Source organism: Squalius cephalus (assembly GCF_949319135.1).
Source record: "Squalius cephalus genome assembly, chromosome: 15".
NCBI classification, from domain to species: Eukaryota; Metazoa; Chordata; class Actinopteri; order Cypriniformes; family Leuciscidae; genus Squalius; species Squalius cephalus.
Genome location: NC_137136.1, coordinates 19,850,260 through 19,874,030, shown reverse-complemented (window position 1 = coordinate 19,874,030; position 23,771 = coordinate 19,850,260). Strand labels below are relative to the sequence as shown.

At 37.2% G+C, this 23,771-nt stretch overlaps 1 protein-coding gene across 1 annotated transcript in view; it reads left to right on the top strand.

Moving 5' to 3' along the window:
• Nucleotides 1-6,548: 6,548 nt before the first annotated feature.
• Nucleotides 6,549-23,771, top strand: part of ephb6 (eph receptor B6) — a 57,100-nt gene continuing 39,877 nt past the window's right edge. The window contains exons 1-3 of the mRNA XM_079894151.1: nt 6,549-6,656; nt 22,023-22,087; nt 23,399-23,671. Coding sequence (XP_079750277.1) covers nt 6,593-6,656; nt 22,023-22,087; nt 23,399-23,671 — 402 coding nt within the window. The 5' untranslated portion in view covers nt 6,549-6,592. The remainder of the gene's footprint in view (nt 6,657-22,022; nt 22,088-23,398; nt 23,672-23,771) is intronic.

Genomic DNA, 23,771 nt, shown 5'->3' with positions numbered 1-23,771 from the left:
ATCATCAATCCTTTTTTTCTTTTTCTTTTATAAATCATTAATCCTTTTTCCAAAACATGTTTTTATCTTACCCAAATTCATTAAGTGAGGTGACGTGAAGGCCAAGTATGGCAACCCATACATGGAATTTGTCCTCTGCATTTAACCCATCCAAGTTAGTGCACACACATTAGGAGCAGCGGGCAGCCATTCACCTCGGCGCCCGGGGAACGAACACACCTGAGCAAGGTGTGAGCCAAACTGTGCAGGACAGTGGCCCTCCAGGGCTGGATTTGAGGAACTGGTGTGGGACTGGGAGTGGCATGCGTTAGTTGTCACGACGAGCAAGAAAGGTTGACATGAAGCACGTTAAATCTCAAAACTTCAGGGAATCACAGGTTAAAAAAACGCCGAACAGAGGAGAGTCTGCTGGCAAAAATAGAACGACAGTGCTCGTAATAAAACGAGAATCAACATTGGCTTGGCTTGTTGGAGATGGCGAGAACTGAGGGATTTGAAATGTTCGACGCGGAGATGGCGTTTTTATTACTCAAAATGTGAGTAGCCTAAGTTAAAGGGCCCCTATTATGCTATTTTAAAGTTTCCTAATGTTGTTGTGGACTCTCCTACAACATAATACACATTTGCACAGCACATCATCACATTTTCAATGACTCTCACTCAAACGCCTCGTCAAAATCCCTCCTTTCCGCGAGCTACTCTGCTCTGATTGGCCAGACAGCTCAGTCTGTTGTGATTGGCCTACCGTGTACAGCGCGTCGAAAACAAAACCGCCCATTGCCATAACAACGTCAGCTCTGCGTATCGTGAGGCTTCCTACACTGTAAACTAAACAGAACAATGACGTCGATTTTACCATATCAATGCGAGCGCAAGTCCTATGATGAAGCATTGGAAGAGCTGTTATTCAACCCGAACCTCCATCACAAGGACGGGACGTTTCTCAGTGATACACTACTCAGTTTGAGGTACATTATGAGATGTTTCAACTGTAATTCCTCACCATTAACAAGTGCATGTCCATCAACAAACCGAGTATTTTTCTAATATATTGCGGTGAACACGTGGAAACTATCAATAACAGTGTATATGTATACATTAACGTTAGCCGAGCTCTAGAGTGAATGATCTGATGTAACATAAACGTTGGTAAAACAAATATTTCCTCAAAGTAGTGAGAACGACAGACAATCTGCATTAATAGACACAGTTATAGGTAATCGTTGCCCACAACTGATTAGCAGAAGTATTTCAGTAAGAGTAATAACGTGAGTTAGCCAGTTAGCAGGAGACCTACACAATATAAAACTAAAAATTAAGTAATTTGAACACCATCTTTCAAGAGCAAGCGGTTTGTGAATCCTGTTTTGAACTCTGAGATTTGAGAAGCAGTCGTCAGTGAAATAAAGGGAACACAGCAAAAGTTTAGGATTATACTGCTGTGGTATCATGGTAAAGATGAATTTTAACCACTGATTCTTCACATGCTGGTCCTTGGGCAGTGAAAAAAAAACTGGCTTTACCTTCACATTATAGAGCACAGCGCCGTCTTCTCGACATGATGCTATCCAGTACCCACAGGAATCAGCTGCTGGTTTGAGGTTCAAGTTTTCCCATAGACAGTAAAAGAAATGGACACAGCGACCCCATTGGATTCAACAGAGAAAAGTGAAGTCAATTAGAAGCACTCACTTCCTGATGGCTGAGCGTACTGCGCAGACTCAAACTGAGCTTGACGACGTAGATGTGATGTGAGCAACCCGTCTGTCTTCTAGTAGCTGTGCCAAGAGAAATCTGAATCATTCCCTTCCGAAACTTGCAGAGACGGAAAGCGTGAGTAGGAGCTGTCCATAAGCTAGGAGCAGGAGCAACTTTTGCTAAGTATTCTGATTAATTATTTTGTCATTTTGCCTCCACGTCCCCCCGATTGCGCGCGAGCTTCTCCTCCTGTCTATACGGTAATTTCTCTACTGTGCGACAGAGAGTCGCGTGGTTATGACGCAATCGTTAGCCTATTTTTACAAAAACTGCTTCTACGGGGCCATAACGTAAGCTACAAGGTAATGGAGCCTTTTATACATTTTCGTGTTTCTTTAGAAATAAATAATGGACAAGTGGAGTCTTTAAACGCCTCAGATGTAAAGTTATTCGCTGTCAAAGTGACGCCAAAATGAATGGGAGTCAATGGAATGCTAACAGCAGGTGGGGGGTCCGCTAATCAATGGCGGCGCCCGGGGAAGCTTCAATGTTTTCCGAAACATAGGGGGCTTGAGTTTTCCATGGTGTCTGCGCGCGCAATAAGTGGGCGGGCAATATGCTAATGTTTCGTCTTGACGTCACAACGAAACGGCTAATGACTCATTTGAAAAACAATTCATTTCATTGACTCAGAGTCGACTCTTACTTTTGAAAGACAATAACTTTATATACGGTGCACTTTCAGATTTAAAACTTTGCAGGATGTTTTCATTCACTTAGAGCTATGTTACACACTACATGAAAGGTCTTTTCAATTCGCAAAAAAAAATATTTTTATGTAAAATTATGAAGCATTTATAGGTCCAAACACTATTTTTCCTCATGTCTCACACCCGTGGTTTCAATGTTGAGATACTTAAAATTAGCTAATTCTTTTACAATATGACATTATTTTATATTAGTTTTATATACATATGACTTTACACCATCTTAAAGTTATTTTTTTGTTGTTTACTGATTGTTTTTATGATTTTTTTCATCTAAATAAACCTGTCCACTTTTGAGTCCTTACCGCAACACTGAAAAAGACTCTTAATATGACATTTCTTCAAAGCCAAACAAATCTCTAGGGAAACAGAAATTAGCATGTGAGCAGGTGTCTGACAGATTGGTCCACCTCCATTAGGTCACTCACAAGATCCAGAAAAAATAAGATAAAGATCATCTTTTCTTCTTAAGTATTTATTGTGCTTCCTTACTATAATATTTACTATAGTAATTGTGTATTTTGAATTACATTTTAAAAAATTATTTATATTACTGTTGAATACATATATATTTGTTGCTAAAAGTCAAAACTGATGTATCAGACCTTGCTGGCTGCCAGTTATCTGCAATATTAGCAAAAATGTCATTTCTGCAGCACGTCTTAGCATTTTTAGGTGTTGTGGTAGAGACAAATTCAAGGTTTATGTATATTACATTGATCAGCCACAATATTTAAACCACTGATAGGTGTGGTGAATATAATTTATTATATCAGTACAGTGGCACCTGTCAAGATGATATATTAGGCAGCAACTGAACAGTCACTTCTTGAATTTCATGAGTTGGAAGCAGAGAAAAGAGTAAGTGAAAAGATCTGAGTGACTTTGACAAGAGCTAAATGGTGATGGCAAGACAACTGCATCAGAGCATCTCCAAAACAGCAGATCTTGTGGGGTGTTTATGGTCTGTAGTGGTATACCTACCAAAAGAGGTGCAAGGAAGGACAACCGGTGAACAGGGTCATGGACGCCTAAGACTCACACATGCACATGGGAAGCAAAGGCTCGCCTGCCTGGTCCGATCACACAAAAGAGCTACTGTAGCTCAAAAAATTGCTGAAAAACTTAATGCTGCCCATGATAGAAAGGTGTCAGAACACACAATACATAGCAGTTTGCTGCTTAGCAGCAGACAGGACAAAGTGCCTATGATGACCCCTGTCCACCACAGAAAGTGCCTACAATGGGCATGTGACTGTCAAATCTGAACCACCCGATCAAGAGACAGCAGCAGGATGCACTATGGGAAGAAGGCAGGCCGGTGGAGGGAGTGTGATGCTCAGGGAAATGTTGGCATTCATGTGGATGTTACTTTGACACGTATCACCTACCTAAGATTGTTGCAGACAGTGGCAATGGTGTTCCCTGATGGCAGTGGCCTGTTTCAGCAGGATAATGCACCCTGCCACAATGCAAAAATTGTTCAGGAAGGGTTTGAGGGACATGACAAAGAGTTCTAGGCATTGCCTTGGCTTAAAAATTCCCTATATCTCAATCCAATTGAGCATCTATGGGATGTGCTTGATGAACAAATCTGATCCATGGAGGCACCACCTCACTACCTGATACCACAGGACACATACGGAGGTCTTGTGGAGTCCTTGCCTTGACATATATTAAGCATGAGGATTAACCTACAATAAGATGACAGAAGAGGGGTAATGAGAAAAAGACCAGATATGAAGAGTTATGGAAAAAGACAGTGGAGGATAAACAAAAGAAACCAGAGGACAAAACAAAATATTGAAGGCCTCAAATTAAGTTTGTTGTTACAATAGAAATTCATACATGTATTAGTATTTGAAACAAGAAAATCATTTTGTCCCAGTCTTGTCTGCAATACCTCTACTATCTTTGACAAAACACCTTCTGTTTTTATCTGTTACTGTTTTTCTCTACAGTAACGTATTGTTAAGGTTACATTATTAACATGTGCCATTAACATTGTGTCCTTACCGATACAAACTGTCATTACCGCGGCAATGATTTATTTTAATTATTAATCCGATTTTTGTTTGCAAAAATTATTTGAACACTTCAGTAGAGATGATTTACACATTAAAATGATAACATTTGTCATAAAAATTTGTATCTTTGGCATGTATGAAAGCAATTGATATCTAAGGTTAACATCAACATTTTCCACGGCATAAAGAAAATCATAAAACCCCCTAATTTTAAATGACTTTTTAATATTAGTTTTTACAAAAATTGACAAATCTTGAAAGTAATGAAAAGTGTTTAAATTTAACGTTATTGTAATGTTGCAGTACGGACATTTTGTAAAAAGAAGAGATGAAAACCATAAAAAATAAATATGTTTCAGATTAAAATCTTAACGATTACATTCAATTTTGTGTACATCTTGTACTGTATTTATGTATTATGGACTGTGATGGTTAAAATTGAAATTCATAGGGTTTTATTGTTTTTTTTTTTTGTTAGAGTCAAAAGTGCCCGTAGTTGAAGAAACACCCATGTAGCTCTTGAGTGTTGTGAGCGGTATGGGTACGTCTTCAGCTGAACAAAGTATCTAGTGAATGTTTAATGAGCAGTACCATATCCATCCGCAGTCATACAGAGCCGAAGCACAACCAAAACAATGTTCTTCCTCAAAATGTATGCAGTTTTTAACCTCTAGATGGCCAAGTTACATAGTGTAGCCTACCTTAAACACTTTATTAGACTTTAAAACTTAAGAAAAAAAAAAAAATTAAATCTTGAATATGTGGTTTTATTCTCACTGGTGTTATATTGTGCACGCCTGATGTGACATGTCGTCATATTATCCAGTCCTTGGAAAGTGAACGAATTTGGATTTCCTTGAAGGACAAGCTCGCCCCCGAGACTCGAGCTTCAAGCTAACTCCAGTCCTGAAAACCGAACTGGATAAAATCGAGGCAAATTATAATAAAAGAGAAGATAGGGGCGAAGAGGAAGAGTGGAATGACTGTCAGAAAGGGTGGTGGCTGTAATATGCACTTGTGTGATGACTGACAGGACGGAATGATATTTCACAACAGGGTGTTATGAAAGGTCATTTTCACCACATAAAAAAAAAAACTTGCTTTTGTAAATCATAATTGTCATTAAAAAGTCATATATGAGAAGAAAAGTTGGAAATTAAAATAATAAGAATATTAATTAGTAGCTTAATTTTTTTGCACTTTTTATCATTATTATGACTTACGCTATAGCCTAATGTATTTTTATGTAATTTATGCCATATGACTTAGTATGTCTTAGCTTGTCATTTTATGTCATAATTTTGACTTTTTATGCCATAATTGTGATTTACCGAAGCAAACTTCCGTAGATCGTGTGTAGGGCACCACCGATATCTTCTGCAGTCACTATGTGTCCACCAGAAGGCGCTGTTTTCAAAGAGATAATTATACAACACTAGTATTCAAGAATACAACAGCCTCTATGTGCCTGTCTATATTGAAGAACCTTTGTACGTATGTCTGTGTGTATGTGTGTGTGTGGAAAATGAGAAGTGACCAAGGCCAAAAGAAAATATTCAAAATATGTATTTTCTTTTCCAGGGAAAAATGCAGCAGTTGAAAGAAGAGAAGAAAAGAAAACACACAGGCAGGTTTCCAAGCTTCTTTTACTGAGTGATGCATATTTCCAATCTGGCTCGCCGTGCCCGATCAGCATGCCAAACCAGAGCCTTCACCAAATGTGACTGTGAAAGCGTCTGTCTCCTGCGTGTCTAGACACTTTTTCTGCGAACTAGCCCAACTCGTTTTAGGCTTTCCATCACAGTGAGTAGCTAAAGTCAGTTTACCGGTCCCTTCATCTCTCTCTCTCTCTCCTTGTTCTTTGCTCAGTGACTTCTCAGTCATAATCATCATCATACATAAATACTCCTCCCTGCTCACCCACCCCCGCTCTTTCTCTCTTCTCTTTAATCTGAGATAAAAACGAGTAGACAGACTCCTCCTCCCTTCTCTCTCTCTCTCTCTCTCTCTCTCTCTCTCTCTCTCTCTCTCTCTCTCTCTCTCCTCCGGTCTCCCTCTCCTGTGTTCTTCCTCTCTGGACTCTACTTGTGTGTTGCTCTGATGGAAATGTGGAGGATCTTTCTGTCTGTCTCTCTTGTGGTCCAGCACAGTTCAGCTGAAGAAGGTATGAAACTTCCTTTGCTCCCCCTGGTGCTCTCAGACCCCCATGTGTGTGTGCGTTTTGGGGGCTCCTACTGTCCGGTCCGGTTCAGAGTGTGTGTCAACATGTGTATGAGTCTCTGAATGAGTCTGTTTGCGGTTCGAACAGTTCACTTTCATTAACATCTGCACATGTGATCGCTGTGGTGCATGTGTTTGTGAGGCTGAAGATCTGAACAGACCCTTGTACTGTATAATGAGTAGCTGTTTATGAGTTACTGTGAATTGAAGAGCTCTCTGTGGATCCTGCCAAGCTGCGTTTATGCTTAACAAAAGGGTGTAGAATAGAGCCAGCGGAGGGGTGAATAATTTGTTGTGTAACCTTTGTCTCTCTCTGACCCATGCAACCCCCCCTTCTCAACTCTCTGCCCCCTTTTTTCTGATATTATAACTGTTATAAGCTCTCATTTTCCCCAGCCCGTTCAACCCTGTGATAATACAGACACCCCACTCACTCAGTTCACTTCACTGTATATCTCTTTTTCTTTCTTTCTTTCTGTCTCATTTTTCTATTGGCTAAATGGTGTTTTCAGTCGATGCGTTGCAGACATGAGCAGTTTAAATAGATGGATTGATGAAGTTGGCATCTCATAGTGAGCTCTTGTGAAAAAGCTCTCAGTGACTCATTTTGTGTGTGTGTATATGTGTGTGTGTGTGTGTGTGTGTAAGGTATTTGGAATGCCAGAGTCTGTTATGAACATGTTTTTTCACAGAAGCTTATTTATCACTGGGTTTTTTTCTAACTTATCTGAATCTGTTATTGTGCTTTGCGTCTCTGCTCGTATTAAAACACTTGTGAAAACCGATATGAGATTGTATGCATTGTAAAAATAAAAGTCAAAGGGACTATAGTTCTACCTGACTGTCAAAAATTACTTTTTTGGTGAAACCAAGGAACATTGCTAAAATTGCATTGGTCAATCAATTGGTAGACTACCCTGCATAGTACTATATAGTCTTTTAGTGGAGGAAAAAAAAACAACAAAAAAAGCTATTTATATATCTATATATATATATATATATATATATATATAGTATATATTTCAATCAAATTAATGCTTTGATTAAAATTATTCTCTTACATTCAAAACATTATCTAAAAGAAATATCTTCCAAAAGGATTTAAAAATCTTATTCACCACAAATGTTCAAACAGTTGTGTGTTTGTGTGTGTGTGCTCTTTTCCCCAAATTGCACTAATTCTATATTAACCACTGCTGCACATCAGTCCCATAACTCTAATGATTCTAGGTTGTTCCCTCAAGGCTATAACTCTAAACTAATTCAGCAAACCCCTTTACCTGCTCTCCTATAGCTAAATGCTATACCTTTCATCACATTTAACTAGTCCACAGCCATTCCCTCAGGCCTATAACTCTGAACTAATGCAGTTGTACCTGCTGTCCTAGAGCAAAGGCCTGTACCCTTCATCACCTTTAATTAACTCAACAGCCATTCATATAGATGCTGCCTGTCTATTCACATAGAGTCCCCTGCCTTCAAGATCTCCGGAAGGCTTTTGTTGGTCTACTAGTGACGATGATCACATCAGACACAGACGCTCTAAATATATATATTTAGTCTTTTGTAATTAAAAAAAAATACAAATGAATAATACATAGTTTCACTGGCCAATACATACAGTGACACCTAGTGGTGTGAATGCAATATCAACAGAAGTTTTCAGGTACTGATGCCAGTGTAAGGCTGTTTGTAGTCAGCAATCATTCATTTATTTTGTAAGCAAAAGTGTCAGGTAACAAGGGGGGTACCAAGATAAACCGGGTAGTATTTAGCTGGTCATGTGATCTTATCATGGAGGTCCTGGTCATAAAGGCCCCCATAAGGTGATCTGCTCAATAAAACATTTTATAAGGCTACCAAGTCTTTCAGTCATATGATTTCAAATGTATTTTTATGAAAGCTTGTTTCCGCCACGGAATGAAACAATTTAAAAAATAATTCCGATTTTATATCTCACAATTCTGACTTTTTTTCTCAGAAGTGTGAGATATAAACTCGCAATTGCGAGTTATAAAATCAGAAATCCAAGAGATAAACTCACAATTCTGACTTTTTCTCGCAATTGCGAGTTTATATCTCGCAATTCTGACTTTATAGCTCGCAAAGTGTTATAACGTCAGAACTGCGAGTTATAAAGTTTATGTCTGTATATCACCCAATTCTGACTTTATAACTCTCAATTGTGACTTTATACCACACAATTCTGAGAAAAAATTGCGAGATAAAAAGTCATGTCAGAAACAAGCTTCCATAATTTTTCGAAATTACTGAATGCAAAAATAATTTCTACTAGACAACAAATAATCCTACCCTACCGTTTAAAAGTTTGGGGTCAGTAAGATTTTTTTTGTTTGTTTGAAAGAAATTGATACTTTTATTCCACAAGCATGCATTAAATTGATCAAAAGTGACAGTATATACTTTTATAAGGTTACAAAAGATTTTAAATGCCGTTCCTTTTAACTTTCAATTTTCAACATTGATAGTAATAAACGTTTCCTGAGCACCAAATCAGCATATTAAAATGATTTCTGAAGGATCATGTGACAATAAATGCTAGGGTAATTCTGATTTGCCATCATATATTAAAATAGAAAATAGTTTTTTTAAATTTGAATAATATTTCGCAATAATATTTTACTTTATTTTTGATCAAATGATTGCAGCTTTGGTCAGCATAAAACACTTGTTTGAAAAAACTTCTTACCAACCCCAAGCTTTTGAGAAGAAAATTGCACACACAAAAAAAGTTGTTTTTTTTTTTCAAGTAAAATATCCTTAAAACAATATATTTTCTTAAGATAATATATTTCTTTTTTTGAGAATATATATGCTTACCAAACTGGCATTTTTGTTGTTGTGTGCAGAAACTTTACTAAATTTGATAGATTTATGATTAAAATAAGTAAAAAAAGGGGGTAAGAAAAATAAATAAGTTAATAAGTAAATAATAAGTAACTTAAGATAATATTCTCTGACCACAAGTTTTAATATCTCCAAGTATTTTTGCTTTTAAAGGTCATTTTGAGTTTTTACTGAAAAACTGAAAATTCCAAGTAAAGCAGTCAACTTTTATAGCTCAGCGAGAGAGAGAGAGAGTTTATCCCTGCTGCAATCTTGTCAGTCTGGACTGAAGACAGTGCCATAGGGTCAGTCTGGTCTGGTTGTAAAATTGACTGTGCTCTCCTTTAGTGGTAATTAGCCTCCACTTGACTCTTCAGGGGTGTTGGTGAAAAGGAGATTGTATGTGCAGACAGGGCTGAGTGTAAATGCACACAGCAGGGTGTTCCTCACTGAGAGAAACAGAACAGTTTAAAAGCCTCACATTCTGGTAAAAGCAGCTTTTACACCCACGCCCCTGTGAAAAGAGAGATATGTGAAGGAGGTGAGGAGGATGGAGAGGTGCAGTGAGAGAGGAGAAGAGCACAGTTTCATGTCATGTCTCACACAGGGCCATGAAAAGGTCCTTGAGGCAGCACAGCTTGGGCTTCACTGAGTTTTTTTTCCCCTTATTGCTAGCCCTGTTTCATGTCCAGTTCCTCTCAGGTTGGATATACAGTATATTTGTGTGTGTACGTGACCTCCTCATGAGGTATCCTGCTGTCAGTATATTGAGTCACGCTGCTGAGCTCTCAGATCTGTACCCATCCAAGCTCAAACTGTTGCCCCAGGCCAAAATGCATCACCCTGCTCTGCTCCATCTTCAGCTGCAGTAGCAACCCCTCCCCTAGCCAGCTTCGGTCGCTCACACCTTAAAGTAATTTGATTACTAAAAATACTGGTTAAATATGTCTTTTTCTTTTGCAGTGAACTCTCATTTGCAAGCCTGTAATATAAAGATAATGTATGAAGTCATAATTGTGAGATATAAAATCGATATAAAATCCCAATTTTAATGTAAAAGAATGTAAAAAAAAAAAATTGTGAGATATAAATTGCAATTGTGCAATACTCACAAATAAATGACAAATAAGACATAGTTGCAAATTGAAATTGTGAGATATAAAGTTCCAATTATGAGAAATAAAGCCCCAATTGTAAGATACATTATGAAGACACATTTATGAGAAATAAAGTCGCAGTATATCAAATATAAAATCCCATTAAGATAAAAATTGCAATTGTGTAATATTAGGATGTAATTTTAGGACTAAAATTGCAATTGTGAAGTTGCAGTGGTGAGATATAAAGTTGCAATTATGAGATTAAACAATCACATTGTGAGATATAAATTGCAAGTGTGAAATATGTCACAATTAAGAAATAATGTTACAATTGTGAGATATGAAGTTGCAATTATGAAAAATAAAGTTGAAATATAAAATCACTCTGTGAGAATGAAATTGCAATTGTGAAATATTAAGTCGCAATAGACATAAAATCACATTGTGAGATATAAAGTTGCACTGGTGAGATAAAACCGTATAAAGAGATATAAAGTTACAATTAAAAGAAATAAGATGATTACTGTGAAATTATGAGATGAAAAGTCACAATTACCATAAATAAAAACTATGATTTTATATCTTACAGCTGTGACATATAAACAGGCAATTATGAGATATAAACTCACATTTGGAATTATAAATTGGAATTGTGAAATATAAAGTCATAATTGGGAGAAATCAAGTCTCAATTGACATAAAATCACATTGTGAGATATAACATTGTAGTCATGAAATATTGTCACAATTGTGAGAAATAAAGAAGCAATTGTGAAATATAAAATATCACATTGTGAGATTTAAAGTCTCAGTTATGAGATTAAAAAAAAACGTCACAATAACCAGAAACAAAGTCTCGATTGTAGAAGCCATAATCTTCTGGTCTGTGATTCAACATATGGTGCAACAGCATTTCAGGCCGACCTTGTGTTCCTTTCCCTGTCCTGTTCTTCTCTCCTCCCCAATCACTTCCTGTCTCTCTTTCATTATACTGTTGAATAAAGCCCCAAAATATAATGTGTAGTTGTTACTTTAACACAATTTTTTTTACCTGATCTGACTCTAAAACCACTTCTTTTCATTGTTTCCATATAAAGCCCATTTCTGAGTACCTGGCAAAACATTACAGTGTAGTCTATGCAGCAAAATTGTGGTCTTAAACGGTCGCCCCATGGCAGTAACATGCTGGATGCACAACAGTCACATAAGAAGCCCTTTGTACTTCAGAAAAGTCAGCCCGCTAAGAGCAAAGATGGCAGAACATCATGAGCTGTTTATTACTGTACGTTCCAACATTCGGCCTCCATCGCTGCAAGGGAAGATTTTTAGGACACCGCATGAAATGCGTGTTGTGCTCAACTCGACTAACGTGGCTAAATAAAGGCAGGATACAAAAGCGAAAAGAATAAAGCCCTTCACGCTTCCCTTGTGAATTGGTGTGTGCACAGGTCAAGCCATCGATGAGATCAAGCAGAAAAATACAGCGCGCCTCTAGGGCCAAATGAGAGCCGTCCAGGTCCAGAGCTGCAGGCTGCAGGAGAAGAAGGGTTCTGCCAGTGTTCTAGTGAGTCATACGCAGCGTTTTGTGGAGAGAGACAGACTATATAAAAGCTTCAATTCAAGATAAACCCGAAATGTGGAGTTTTGATAACATTCACTGACGTGCGTGAGCTTAAATCTGGAATTGTGCTAATCCCTGTCTCGCTCTTGCCATCTCTCTCTCTGTGGTTTGGTGGTAATGAGGGAGTGACTGCATGTGTCCTGGGGTGGCTGTCTGTACACAGAGACATCTGGAGCAAATTAATGAGAACCTGCCAATGTTACATACACAAATATGCATGAAACACACACTGCAACCAAAAGAACTCTAAATTGGATGCAATGTCACATTAGCACTGTCATGCCCATCTGGATTCATGAGTGTGCTGAACATATTTTAAAGATGTTAAAGCTTTAAAAGAGTTAAAGTACTTGTGTTTGAATGCATATCGGGCAAGTATGTGTTTCTTGAACTACTGGCTCTTGTGGACTTACAGGCCTTGTCTACACTAATACGTTTTCGCTTTGTTTAGTCTTTTTCTCTCCGTTTTCTCTCCTGCCATCCATCCACACAGAGAAGGCCTTTTTGTCCTGCGAAAACTGAGCTTTTTATTCTTCTTCGAAACACAAATAAAGAATGAAATCTGAGAGATATCTGTCCCTCCATTGACAGCTACGCAACTACCACTTTGACGCTTCAAAAAGTTCACAATGGGAACCTAAAACTAATCTATATGAATCGAACGGTTTAGTCCAAATTTTCTGAAGAGACACGATCACTTTATTTGATGAACAGATTGAATTTAGGCATGTATTCACATATAGGCATTGATCAGAAAGCTCAACTGAACATGCTTGACACGCAAGAACAAACCTCCTTGATTTTCGCGGAAGCTCAAACTTGCTGCGTAACAAATGAGAATGAACCTCATTGGTTCTTGCATGTCAAGTGAACATGCTTGAGCTTCTGTTTACCACGACTGATGTGTGAGTTGATGAATGTTTATATGTGAATAAAAGCCTAAACTCAATCTGTTAATCATATATAGTGATCGTGTCTCTTCAGAAATTTTGGACTAAACCGCTCAATTTATATGGGTTAGTTTTACAATCTCTTTATGAGCTTTTTGAAGTGTCAAAGTGGTAGTTGCGTAGCTGTCAATGGAGAGACATTAAGAAAAAAATATCTTAATTTGTGTTCCGAAGATGAATGAAAGTCTTACGGGTTTGGATGGAATGACATATTTTTGGGTGAACTAACCCTTTCATTTGACCTTCATATAAAAAAAATCTGTTTAAATAAAAATCAGCCATACAACTGCCTATATTTTGACCAACAAATACATTACATTTTGCTTGCATTTGATCACACCTGTGAGCTAAACTCTTGCTGTATGTGCGCATCTGTGTGTGAGAGACTATTCTAGAAAAGTGTTGGAATAAAACACTCACACCTCACTACTACACCAGGATTAACATTGTAGAGAGTTGTCTTGAGTGAGACTGACTAATCAAGCGTGAACTGACACAGCGCGTTAACACTTCAGAGAACCAAGAAAGCCAAATACACGCATACTCTCGCCCTATAAAAGAACAGAAAGCATTACCCTTTCATCAGCAACCACATATCCCAGAGTAAGAGCAAGCATGAGCACTCAAGTGAACAACTCACAGAGACCCACCACTGCTAATGCAGGACACCCACACATCGTGTTAATACACAGCACACAAAGGCAATGATAATAAAGGACTATTTATATATTATATGTCTGCTGAACAACATGGTAGGATAGACTCAAGTTACTCTAATACTCTAAAACTCTTTACTCCAATTGATATTTCTCAGGGTTGGTTTATATACATGTCAAACTATATGGGGTAAGTTGTCACAAAGACAACCAGCCATTAAACAGACTATTAAATTGGCTTTTTTAAACTGTAAAACAGTTCAAACAAACTAACATATAAATAGAGAGGAAGAATATAAAAATGTAAAAAGAAAATTAGATTCAAAATCGCCAATTACTTTGTTTATTTTCACCCTTTCAAAAGTTTTTTTTACCATTGTGCATCTCAGAACAAAACCCAGTAGCGGTGTTTGAACCCTGAATAAAAATGTAATTTTGAACAAATCGGTTGAGTGATTGATTCAATGACTCACTCATAAAGACAGTGACCTACTGGCATAATGGTTTAACCTGCAGAAAGAGTGAACATCCCCACCACTAATGAAAATTCAAGGGCCTGAAATTAATGTTGTATAAAGAAAAATATAATGTTTTGGCCGACATTAATTGTAATTAATAAATTGTATCTAACCCCAACATATGAAACAAATGTGACATCTTGCCCCAAATTTATAAGAAATCAACTTGCCTTAGGAACACAGTTCAACCAATTATATAACCAATTATACAGATGGCTCTTGTATATGCAAATAAGATAATTTACGAGTCTGGAGGGGGAAAATGCGCCCCTGGTGTCCTCTATAGGTCAAAAATCACTGCAACTTATATATTTACCCTCTCACACGCACCATCTGTCATTATGTTTCTGTCTCTAGCTGCATGCCTCTCTTTTAGTGCTCCTGTGTGTCTCAGCTTTTTAAACAAACATTGTCTCTCTCTCCCTCTCTCTCACATCAATAATGTAACTAAATGTATCTCTGTGTTTAAACTCTGACAGGCCCTTCTGTCACTTACCTGTTTAATAATAAACAGAAAAAGAGGGGGACAGAGAGACAGAGTGAAGGGGACAGTATGTGTGTGCAACACAGGAATGAGAATGATATGCCAGTGGAGTGCATTACTCTAGCACTTACTTACTTGGTTTGGCCCACACAGCAGTTTTTGCTTCCATCAGTGTGCAAACAGCCCCATCTCTCTGCATCACAATGGACCCACTGAGTGCAGCCCGGCACTTCATACATGTCCACGCTCAGGGTTACGGGCTACCTGAGAATCTATTTAGGAGTTCGGGTCATACACTTTTAATTACAGTTAGGGAACTCGGAACAAGTCAAATGGGGGAAAACCCTGGATGAAACCATTTTAAACTGAGATTAAACAGATTAGTAAATAACAGACTAAAACTGTGAGCAGAGTTAATCTTGTTGAAGCCACTGCTCTGTGTGTCTTTCTCAATATATTTCATCATGCATTTTTGTGAAAAACATGGAAATAATACTATCCCTTTGAATAGCACATGCGAATCTCCTTAAATAAATATAATTATCTGGTTAAAATCAAATGAAAACACATCTGGCATTGTGTGTAAAAAGTTGCACTTCTCTGAATATAATTAGAAGAAATCAGTGGTGTAAAGTATTTGAGTAAATGTAATTAGTATAAGTATGTTGTAGTCCTACTTAAATATCAAACTGCCAAAGTCTTGTGATTTCGAATATTTCAATGATTTGCTGCTAGAGGCGGTGATTTACAGCGTCTGTACGGTGTTTACCTGATCTCGGATCAATTTTATAAATTTGTAGACATTTGATGACACATTTGAATAGTAAAAAGGAAGAGTTGTTGGTAAAAGTTTTCTTATTGGTCTGATTAAGCATGCTCTCCAAAAAAATTAAAGATTTGTTAATTTCATTTAATAGATGACACCATAAATAAAACATTTGTAATTGGTTTGTAAAAAGGTGTTTTTATGCATGTTTGGGCTGAGTTTTTTCTCTGCATTTACAATGTTCTAACAAGCAGGGGTCATCAGTCTATGGAATTTGGTTCAATAGATTAAAAGTTTCGAAAAGCTTCATTTCTCCCATCACTTCCATCTACAGGGCATTGAAGGTTCTATGTTTTGTGTGTTTTGCCCTTACTCACCCAAACTAGTTAACAAGCAGCTTTACATGAATGTGCATTAGCAGGTGGTTGTTGAATCGCAGGTGTTTCATATGTGAGATGAGGATGTGGCTGCATTCGCTGATGAGGTTGAATCCATCCGCTATGATATTTTTATGAAGGATATTGGTTTTACTTGTGCCCTTTTTGAGCACTTGAGCTTAACTGAGACTTGAGTGTCTAGACCAATTGTTCCCAACCTTTTTCAACTCGCGGCCCACACAACCAAACACGTAGGTTTCCATGGCCCACTGCAAGAATTTTAACAGAATTTTTAAGTTAGTTCAGTAATCACTCCAAAATTAAGATCTCTCAGAGGTCACTCTTCCGCCGGAAAGAGACTTGCGTACGGCCATTACCGGAAGCCAGTGATTATAGTTTATAAAGTTATAAATATGCATATTTTTCTTACAAAAACGCATTGCTTCGCTTCAGAAGGCCTCACGCGTACGTGACCCTTAATCAATGAAGCTGTCTACAATAACTCTTTACATCGTGTCTACACTTTGTTCAAATGAGAGGATTCTCAAGCTTGCATTCAGCACTGAACAAAAACTATAGTGTTTTGAATGGTGAGTGGATTGACTAACTTAATCACCTCTGATTAGCCATTGCGTTCAAGAAATCAACAGATATGTCTGTGATTGGCTGCACTGCTCAACACTGCAAAAGCACGTTGTAAATATAAACATTTGATGTTCTCCATAGTATGTTGGGCTGGAGAGAAGAAAGTTGCACTACTGTATTTTCTTCGTTTAGCTTTATTTTTAGTCTTTTTGATGTCAGGCATTAATGAAGATTTATCCTTACTTGTAGATGAAGAAACATATGCATTTGTCCTTTTCAGCGACTCTGTTGATAACCATTTATCCATGTTTAAATCTGTTTTACCCTATAGACTACAATTGGTCATATAAAAAATGTTGTCCCGTCCCTGTGAATTTCAGTAACAGCCCTGACCCAGAATCATCCCTCTGTTCATTCCACTCTAACAGATGGAGAGGCCATCTGTAAATGATGATTTGGAGTTTCTGGAGACAGTTTTAGATCCTTTTAGCACTGTAGACCTGTTAATGATATAAATAAAGCCTTACATTACCTTTAGAAGCCATAGTTGTGTTGGACTCTGATTTCAATTGCGACATGTTTATAACAGGTTTGATCATGTTGAATTTGCCAATTGAAGAATCACATTCACTCCCTACATGAACTAACAAACAGTGATGTTTACACAGTATTTCAAGGTACATTTCCACATAACGATCCACAGTATGCATAATTTAATTTTACAGATGTTAAAATACAGTTCATACACATTGTATGTGACTTACTTGCATGTATAAAGGCAGATATAAGAGAATTAGAATTATTATAAATCACCCTGTGTATAATGAGGTCAAAAGGTGTGGTGTGTGTGTGTGTGTGTGTGTGTACGTTATAGGAAGCATTTTTTCCTCCCTTTTAAAGGTTAGATTTATTTTGCTATCCTAACTAGTATGCACAATTATATGGAGAGTTACATTTCATTATTTTCATTTAGCATTGTTTTTCCCCCTGCTGTCCCTGATTGAATATCTTTATGAACAACATCATGACAATTGTAACGCTTAGTGGGATTCCTTGTGGCTGTCCTCTCACTTGACACTAATCGACTGACTAATTACAAACACCAAACTTAGTCAGTTAAAATTATTAAATTGTTCTGCAACATTCATTAAATTTGTTTGAATGGATGCATGAAATGCCTGAGAGCAATGTACTGAATGCTGCTTATCGGCTAAGTGGTCAAGAGTCACTAAAACTATTAACATGTCGCATCAGCATGAATTTCAACTGCTTTAGGGAAGATTGCATTCAGGAAAAATATAGATTTTAAAATTAAAAAAATTACTTTACAAAAAGCAGAAGAATCTAAAATAATTTGCATAGTTAATTAACATAAAACATTTATGATAATAGTGATTATTTTTAAAGTCACCATGAAATCAAAATTGACGATTCTTGTTTGTTTTTTTATGGAATAATGCAGTATTTATTATAAAACAATTTATCCATGCACATCATTAAAAAAATTAATGTGTACGGATGTTCGTCGCAATAGGGAAAATAAGACTATCGCAACTTCCGTTTCACGCTGTCCAAGTACTAATGTTAAATATTAAGGAATACATAATCCTTTAAAAGCACAACATTTCTAAACACTCTGTTATAAAGTGCCCTCTTTTCATGTTAACTGTGTACTAAAGAAGAAAAAAAACAGTAAATCTCTCCCAAATCCCTGCCCTGCACGCTCCAAGCCATCACTGTCTTCAGGAGGAAGAGAAACGATGCATAGGAACCAAATAGAGAGAGAGACAGACAGGAGGGAAATGATAGATTGGCAGAGAGATTTGTGGGGTCCCCATCTGTGAACATAATCTAAAAAAAATCTGTTTACTCACAAGCGGGAGAGAGAGAGATGGAGGGGTGGATTTAGTTTAAGCCACAGAATAATATCAGTTTCTTGGTTTTAAGGGCAGATAGAGGAGGGAGGGGGGAGGCAGAATTAAAAACACTCTCATCCTCAGTACTGTATATGTGACAGCTGTGTGTGTGTGTGTGTGTGTGTGTGAGGCTTAGGCCTTCTGTGAATGTGTTTTATATGACTGCGCTTGTTTTGTGTTTGCTCAGTTTTGCTTGTTCAATTTAAGACTTTAGGTTCTTTACACGAGGGTTTGACCCATTTCACGCTGCCCCAGAGGAGCCAGAGCTCAGCCGCCCCTCATCTGGAAAATATGTGGTATTAAATAAACATGTACTATTTCAGAAATAATTCATTTGTAAATGGTACAATTGATTCCAGATAAGAATTCACTCGCTTCTTTTATTCCTCTTTTCACTCTCTCTCTCTCTGTCGGTGATAAACAGTTCATTAGATGAATGTCAGAGCAAGCATGAGATTATGGGAAAGGACAGCTTAGATGCCCGATTCCTGTCATATCAACCTTTGCTGTATTACGAATTTTGACATAAGTTTTCCCTGTGGCTCATTTTTCATATAGGAAGTTGACAGATGCATTCCAGTGTCATGCACATTTTAGCAACGCATTCCTGGGGACAGTCTTGTATTTTCCTGCTGAGACCACTGGTAAAATGCTTCTATTATTTATTTAAAGGGCCCCTATTATGCTATTTTAAAGGTTCCTAATTTTGTTTTGGAGGTCTCCTAAAATAGGCTTCACCACTCGAGGTGGCTAATTCGTACGAATTCATACGACCTCACTCGTACGAATTAGTACGATTTTTACTAAATCGTACATATTTTACAAGTTGCCCAATTCGTATGAATTTGTACGAATGATCTACCCCTGACCCCGCCCTTAAACCTAATCATCACGTGGGTTTAGACGAATCGTACGAATTTCTACGAATTAGCCACCTTTTAATCACTTGTACGAATTTGTACGAATTGGTTGTGAGATAGCGTTGATTTCACTGCACCCAAGGTTGAAAAGCACTTTAATTTTCTCATAATATACATTGAACATCACATACTTTCTCAAAGAGTCAGAAAACGCTTCTTTGGAAGATTCAATCTCTCTAAACCCATCCTTACCGTCAGCCTACTCTGTTCTAATTGGTGAAATGACCCAGTCTGTTGTGATTGGTCAACTTACAGCGCTGTTGGAAATGAATCACCTATTACCAAATCGATTCTTTCTTTTAAGAGACAATAACTTTATTTGCTATGCACTTTGATCTTTAAAACATTTTACATTGACAAACAGCTATACTACAGTACATACTGCATGAAAGGTAATATTCGGAAAAATGTATAATGGGGCACTTAAAAAAAAAAAGGAAGAGACACATACTTGCTTGCTTTTGTTAAAAAGTACCCATGTAGCCCCCTACAGTCGCCCATATAACAACTTAGTTAAAGCCCGAACAATAACCAGAGGTTATGACTAGTACATTAAGATAATGCTGCTTTAACGCTTGCTATTACCAATAGTATTTTTATCTAGCAGTTTGTCAGGAATCTAGAATCCCACCAGATGTGCCTCATGCTCCATCTAAACTGGGATCTAGTATGTACTTAACCCTTGACGCAGATTTGTGGAAACATAAGACTTCACTTAATCTACTTGAGAAAATTATTTCAGAGTAATTCAGAATAAAATCATATGTAACAATTTATTATGTCAGGTAAATATATCATGCCAATTTCATAATCAGTTCAAAGATAATCAATACAATAACATCAAATGCTCAGAGATAAAGAGTAAAAGATGTTGGCTAAACCCGACATTTAGAAAAAATACATATTGTTGAAGTATTTGAGGTCCTTCAACATTATGGGCTGATCTGAGTTACAGAATGGCCCTGAGCCTCTTGTTGCATTTCTTTATATAGACAGAAACTTCTTTCACATGGAAACATTGGCTAACAATGGTGATTTGCATTCAGAGTTAATACCTTTTGGGAGCAGAATGCCATTTGCCTGGAAGACACACCCTCCTCTGTGTGCGAGTTATCTCTAAACTCTAAGAACTTTATTACCTTTTCTTTGGGAATGAGACCTTTGTACCAGTCGCACTGAGACTTTTCAAATGATACCAAACATGTGTAATACTGTATGATAATTATTCACATTAAACCATATAGATTTTTGGGTAAATATGGTGATCTCAGTGTGAGAGAGAGACAACATGGGGGAGGTGATTGACTCTGGGATGCTAGTTTCTCAAGAGAGAGTTAAATGTTAATTTCGAGAAAGGTCCTTTGTCTTCTCGGGGAGTGGTCGTTCCTCAACCAGACTGCCCGGGATTTTCTAATTTCTCAATTCTTACAATAGGGAATTCTTATATAGAAATGGTTTCTATTTCTGTAATGTTGTGGCCAGAACTAGAAAAAACTGTCTCAGGTACTGATCATGTCCTTTATTTAATGGTAAAAAAGGGTTTAATGTGTGTTTAAATATAATTTTGCATGTCCTTTATTTCAATACAATGGACCCTTTTTACAGACAGTGATGACTTGGTAAATCTAGCAAAGTTTTTCATATTTTAATGTTTAAAAAACGTAATGAACATTTATAACACTAATATATATATATATATATATATATATATATATATATATATATATATATATAAAAATTTACATTTATTTATATAGCACTTTTTACAATACAGATTGTTTTAGAGCAGCTTTACAGAGATAACAGGAAAATATTGCAACAAAGTTTGTTTCCAGAAGAGAATAGCATCAGTCCAGCTTAAGTCAGTTCAGTGATGTTTCATTTTTGTTGTAAAAAAGTTATGAATTTATTTAATTTATATATATATATATATATATATATATATATATATATATATATATATATATATATATATATATATATATATATATATATATACTATATATATATATATATATATATAGTCGCTCTGGAGAAAACCAGTTCTCATATGATGGTGTCAATGCAGGCAGATCAATATTATTGTTGAATATTAAATTAAATGTTACATTAAATGAGAGTGATTTATATTTACATTAAATTACACAAAACTAGTTCAAGTTGTCATGAAACTGAAGTTGCGATTCCTATTGAAGTTCTTTCTTATTGTGACTGACAAGAAAAAATGTAGGACGAGACTTGATTTTTTCTATTGGAAATTGACTGGATCGTTGGATGGTTGTGGTTTGCTATTGCTTGTGATCTCATGTGAGTGACAGGTTGTCCCGCTGGTAAACATGTCTTCAGAGAAGAGGAGAGATGTCATTGCAAGAGGGAGGGAAATGTAAAAAAAGAATGATGTGCACGGATAAATAATTTATAATAAATACTGCAATATTACATTAAAAACAGTAATTGTCAATTTTGATTCTATGGTGATGCTGCTATTAGTTAAATCATCTAATAAACTCTGTCGCTGTCTGTTCATCTCTCTCGCTCTCTCTACTTCTCTGTCCTTTCCTGACTCTCAGTTATGCTGCTGGACACTACGGAGTCCACCGCTGAGCTAGGCTGGACAACGTATCCTGACACTGGGGTAAGATTCATGCATTCATTTAGAAACAAATTTATGTGTATCTGAAACAGACAGATCACACTTTAGAATATTCTGAGGTGATTGTGTGTGTGTGTGTGTGTGTGTGTGTGTGTGTGTGTTTGTGTGTGTGTGTGTGTGTGTGGCGTATTGATGCCCTCTTCCTTCATATGTTTTTTTTATTGTTTCTGTGGGCCTGTGAGTTTGTACTTCTTGTTTTATTCCCGCCTTTCTGAAAACACAAGAGATGAAGCATATTTAAACTTCCTTCCCTCAATTCCTTCATCCTCGGTCAGCTCGACCGTGATATATTTGTGGCCCTGGGCAGCGCAGAGACTGTGACCTACTGAGAAGAACTGAACTCAGTCCTCTACTTACTGTCCCAGCTTCTCTTGCCAGACCTCAGTTTCTCTCTCTCTCTCTCTCTCTCTCTCTCTCTCTCTCTCTCTCTCTCTCTCTCTCTCTCTCTCTCTCTCTCTCTCTCTCTCTCTCTCTCTCTCTCTCTCTCTCTCTCTCTCTCTCTGTCACTGTCACTTGGTCTGCATACATATCTTTGTTAATCTATCCATCTGTGCTTTTCTTATTCTCCTTCGCTCATCTTCTCATTCTCTCAAGCTGTCCACCCCATCTTTTTTTCTCCACGTTCAAGCCCATTTTATTCTTTCGTTCCCTTTTTAGTTCCCTAAACGAATGTTTTCATTCCTCCAGCAGTCATTTCATGTTAAGTTTTTTGATGCTGTGTTTCTCTCCGTCTCCTCTTAGTCACTTGTCTGTTTGATTTATTTTCTTCATCCTCTGTCTCGCTCTTTCTCAGCGTGGCAGTTGTTCGCCGCCTTTTTGTGAGTCAGTGAGGGTGTGTGTGTGTCTGTGATTTCTGTATTGTGTATTTATGGAGAGATTTGGGATTTTCAGCTTAAATCACCTGAAGAGGCAGGAAAGGGCAGGGTATTTCTCTGATATAATCTGTGTCATTTTAACAAAAAATGCATCTTTAAGTTTTTTTCACAGAGCTGTAGATTCCCATTTACATGCAATAGTTCTCCTATTTATTTTATATTCATTGCTATTTACATATTTTACATATATATTACATATTTTACATATATATACATATATATATATATATACATTACATATATATATATATATATATAAATAAAATATTTTTAAAATAAAAATGTCATTAAAAAAATCAAAAGGGAACTCAGACGTCTGGTCTCAATTATATATTTTCAGGTGGATGAAAATATTGTGGTTGTGCAGTATTCATGCCTCAAGCTCATTTTTATTCTCTAACATTGTTCCTCCTCTCAGTGGGATGAGGTGAGCGTGTTAGATGACAAGGGGAGACTCATGCGTACCTTTGAAGTCTGCAATGTCAATCAGAACCCCCGTCTCCAAGACAACTGGCTGGCCACACCCTTCCTGTACCGCCAGTCAGCTCCAAGGGTCTTTGTGACACTGCGTTTCTCGGTTCGTGACTGTGCCAGTCTACGCTCACCCTCCCCGACATGCAGGGAGACACTGACACTGTTCTACAAACAGGCTGACTCCCAGAGAGAGCTGGAGAGAACCTGGGCAGCTGAGGTGAGTGGCGAGGGATTTTCTCACTTTCAAGGCCCAAACCTGCAATTATAATGAGATTAAAGAAGGATTGAGAAATTTGTACTTAGCTCAGTGGTACATG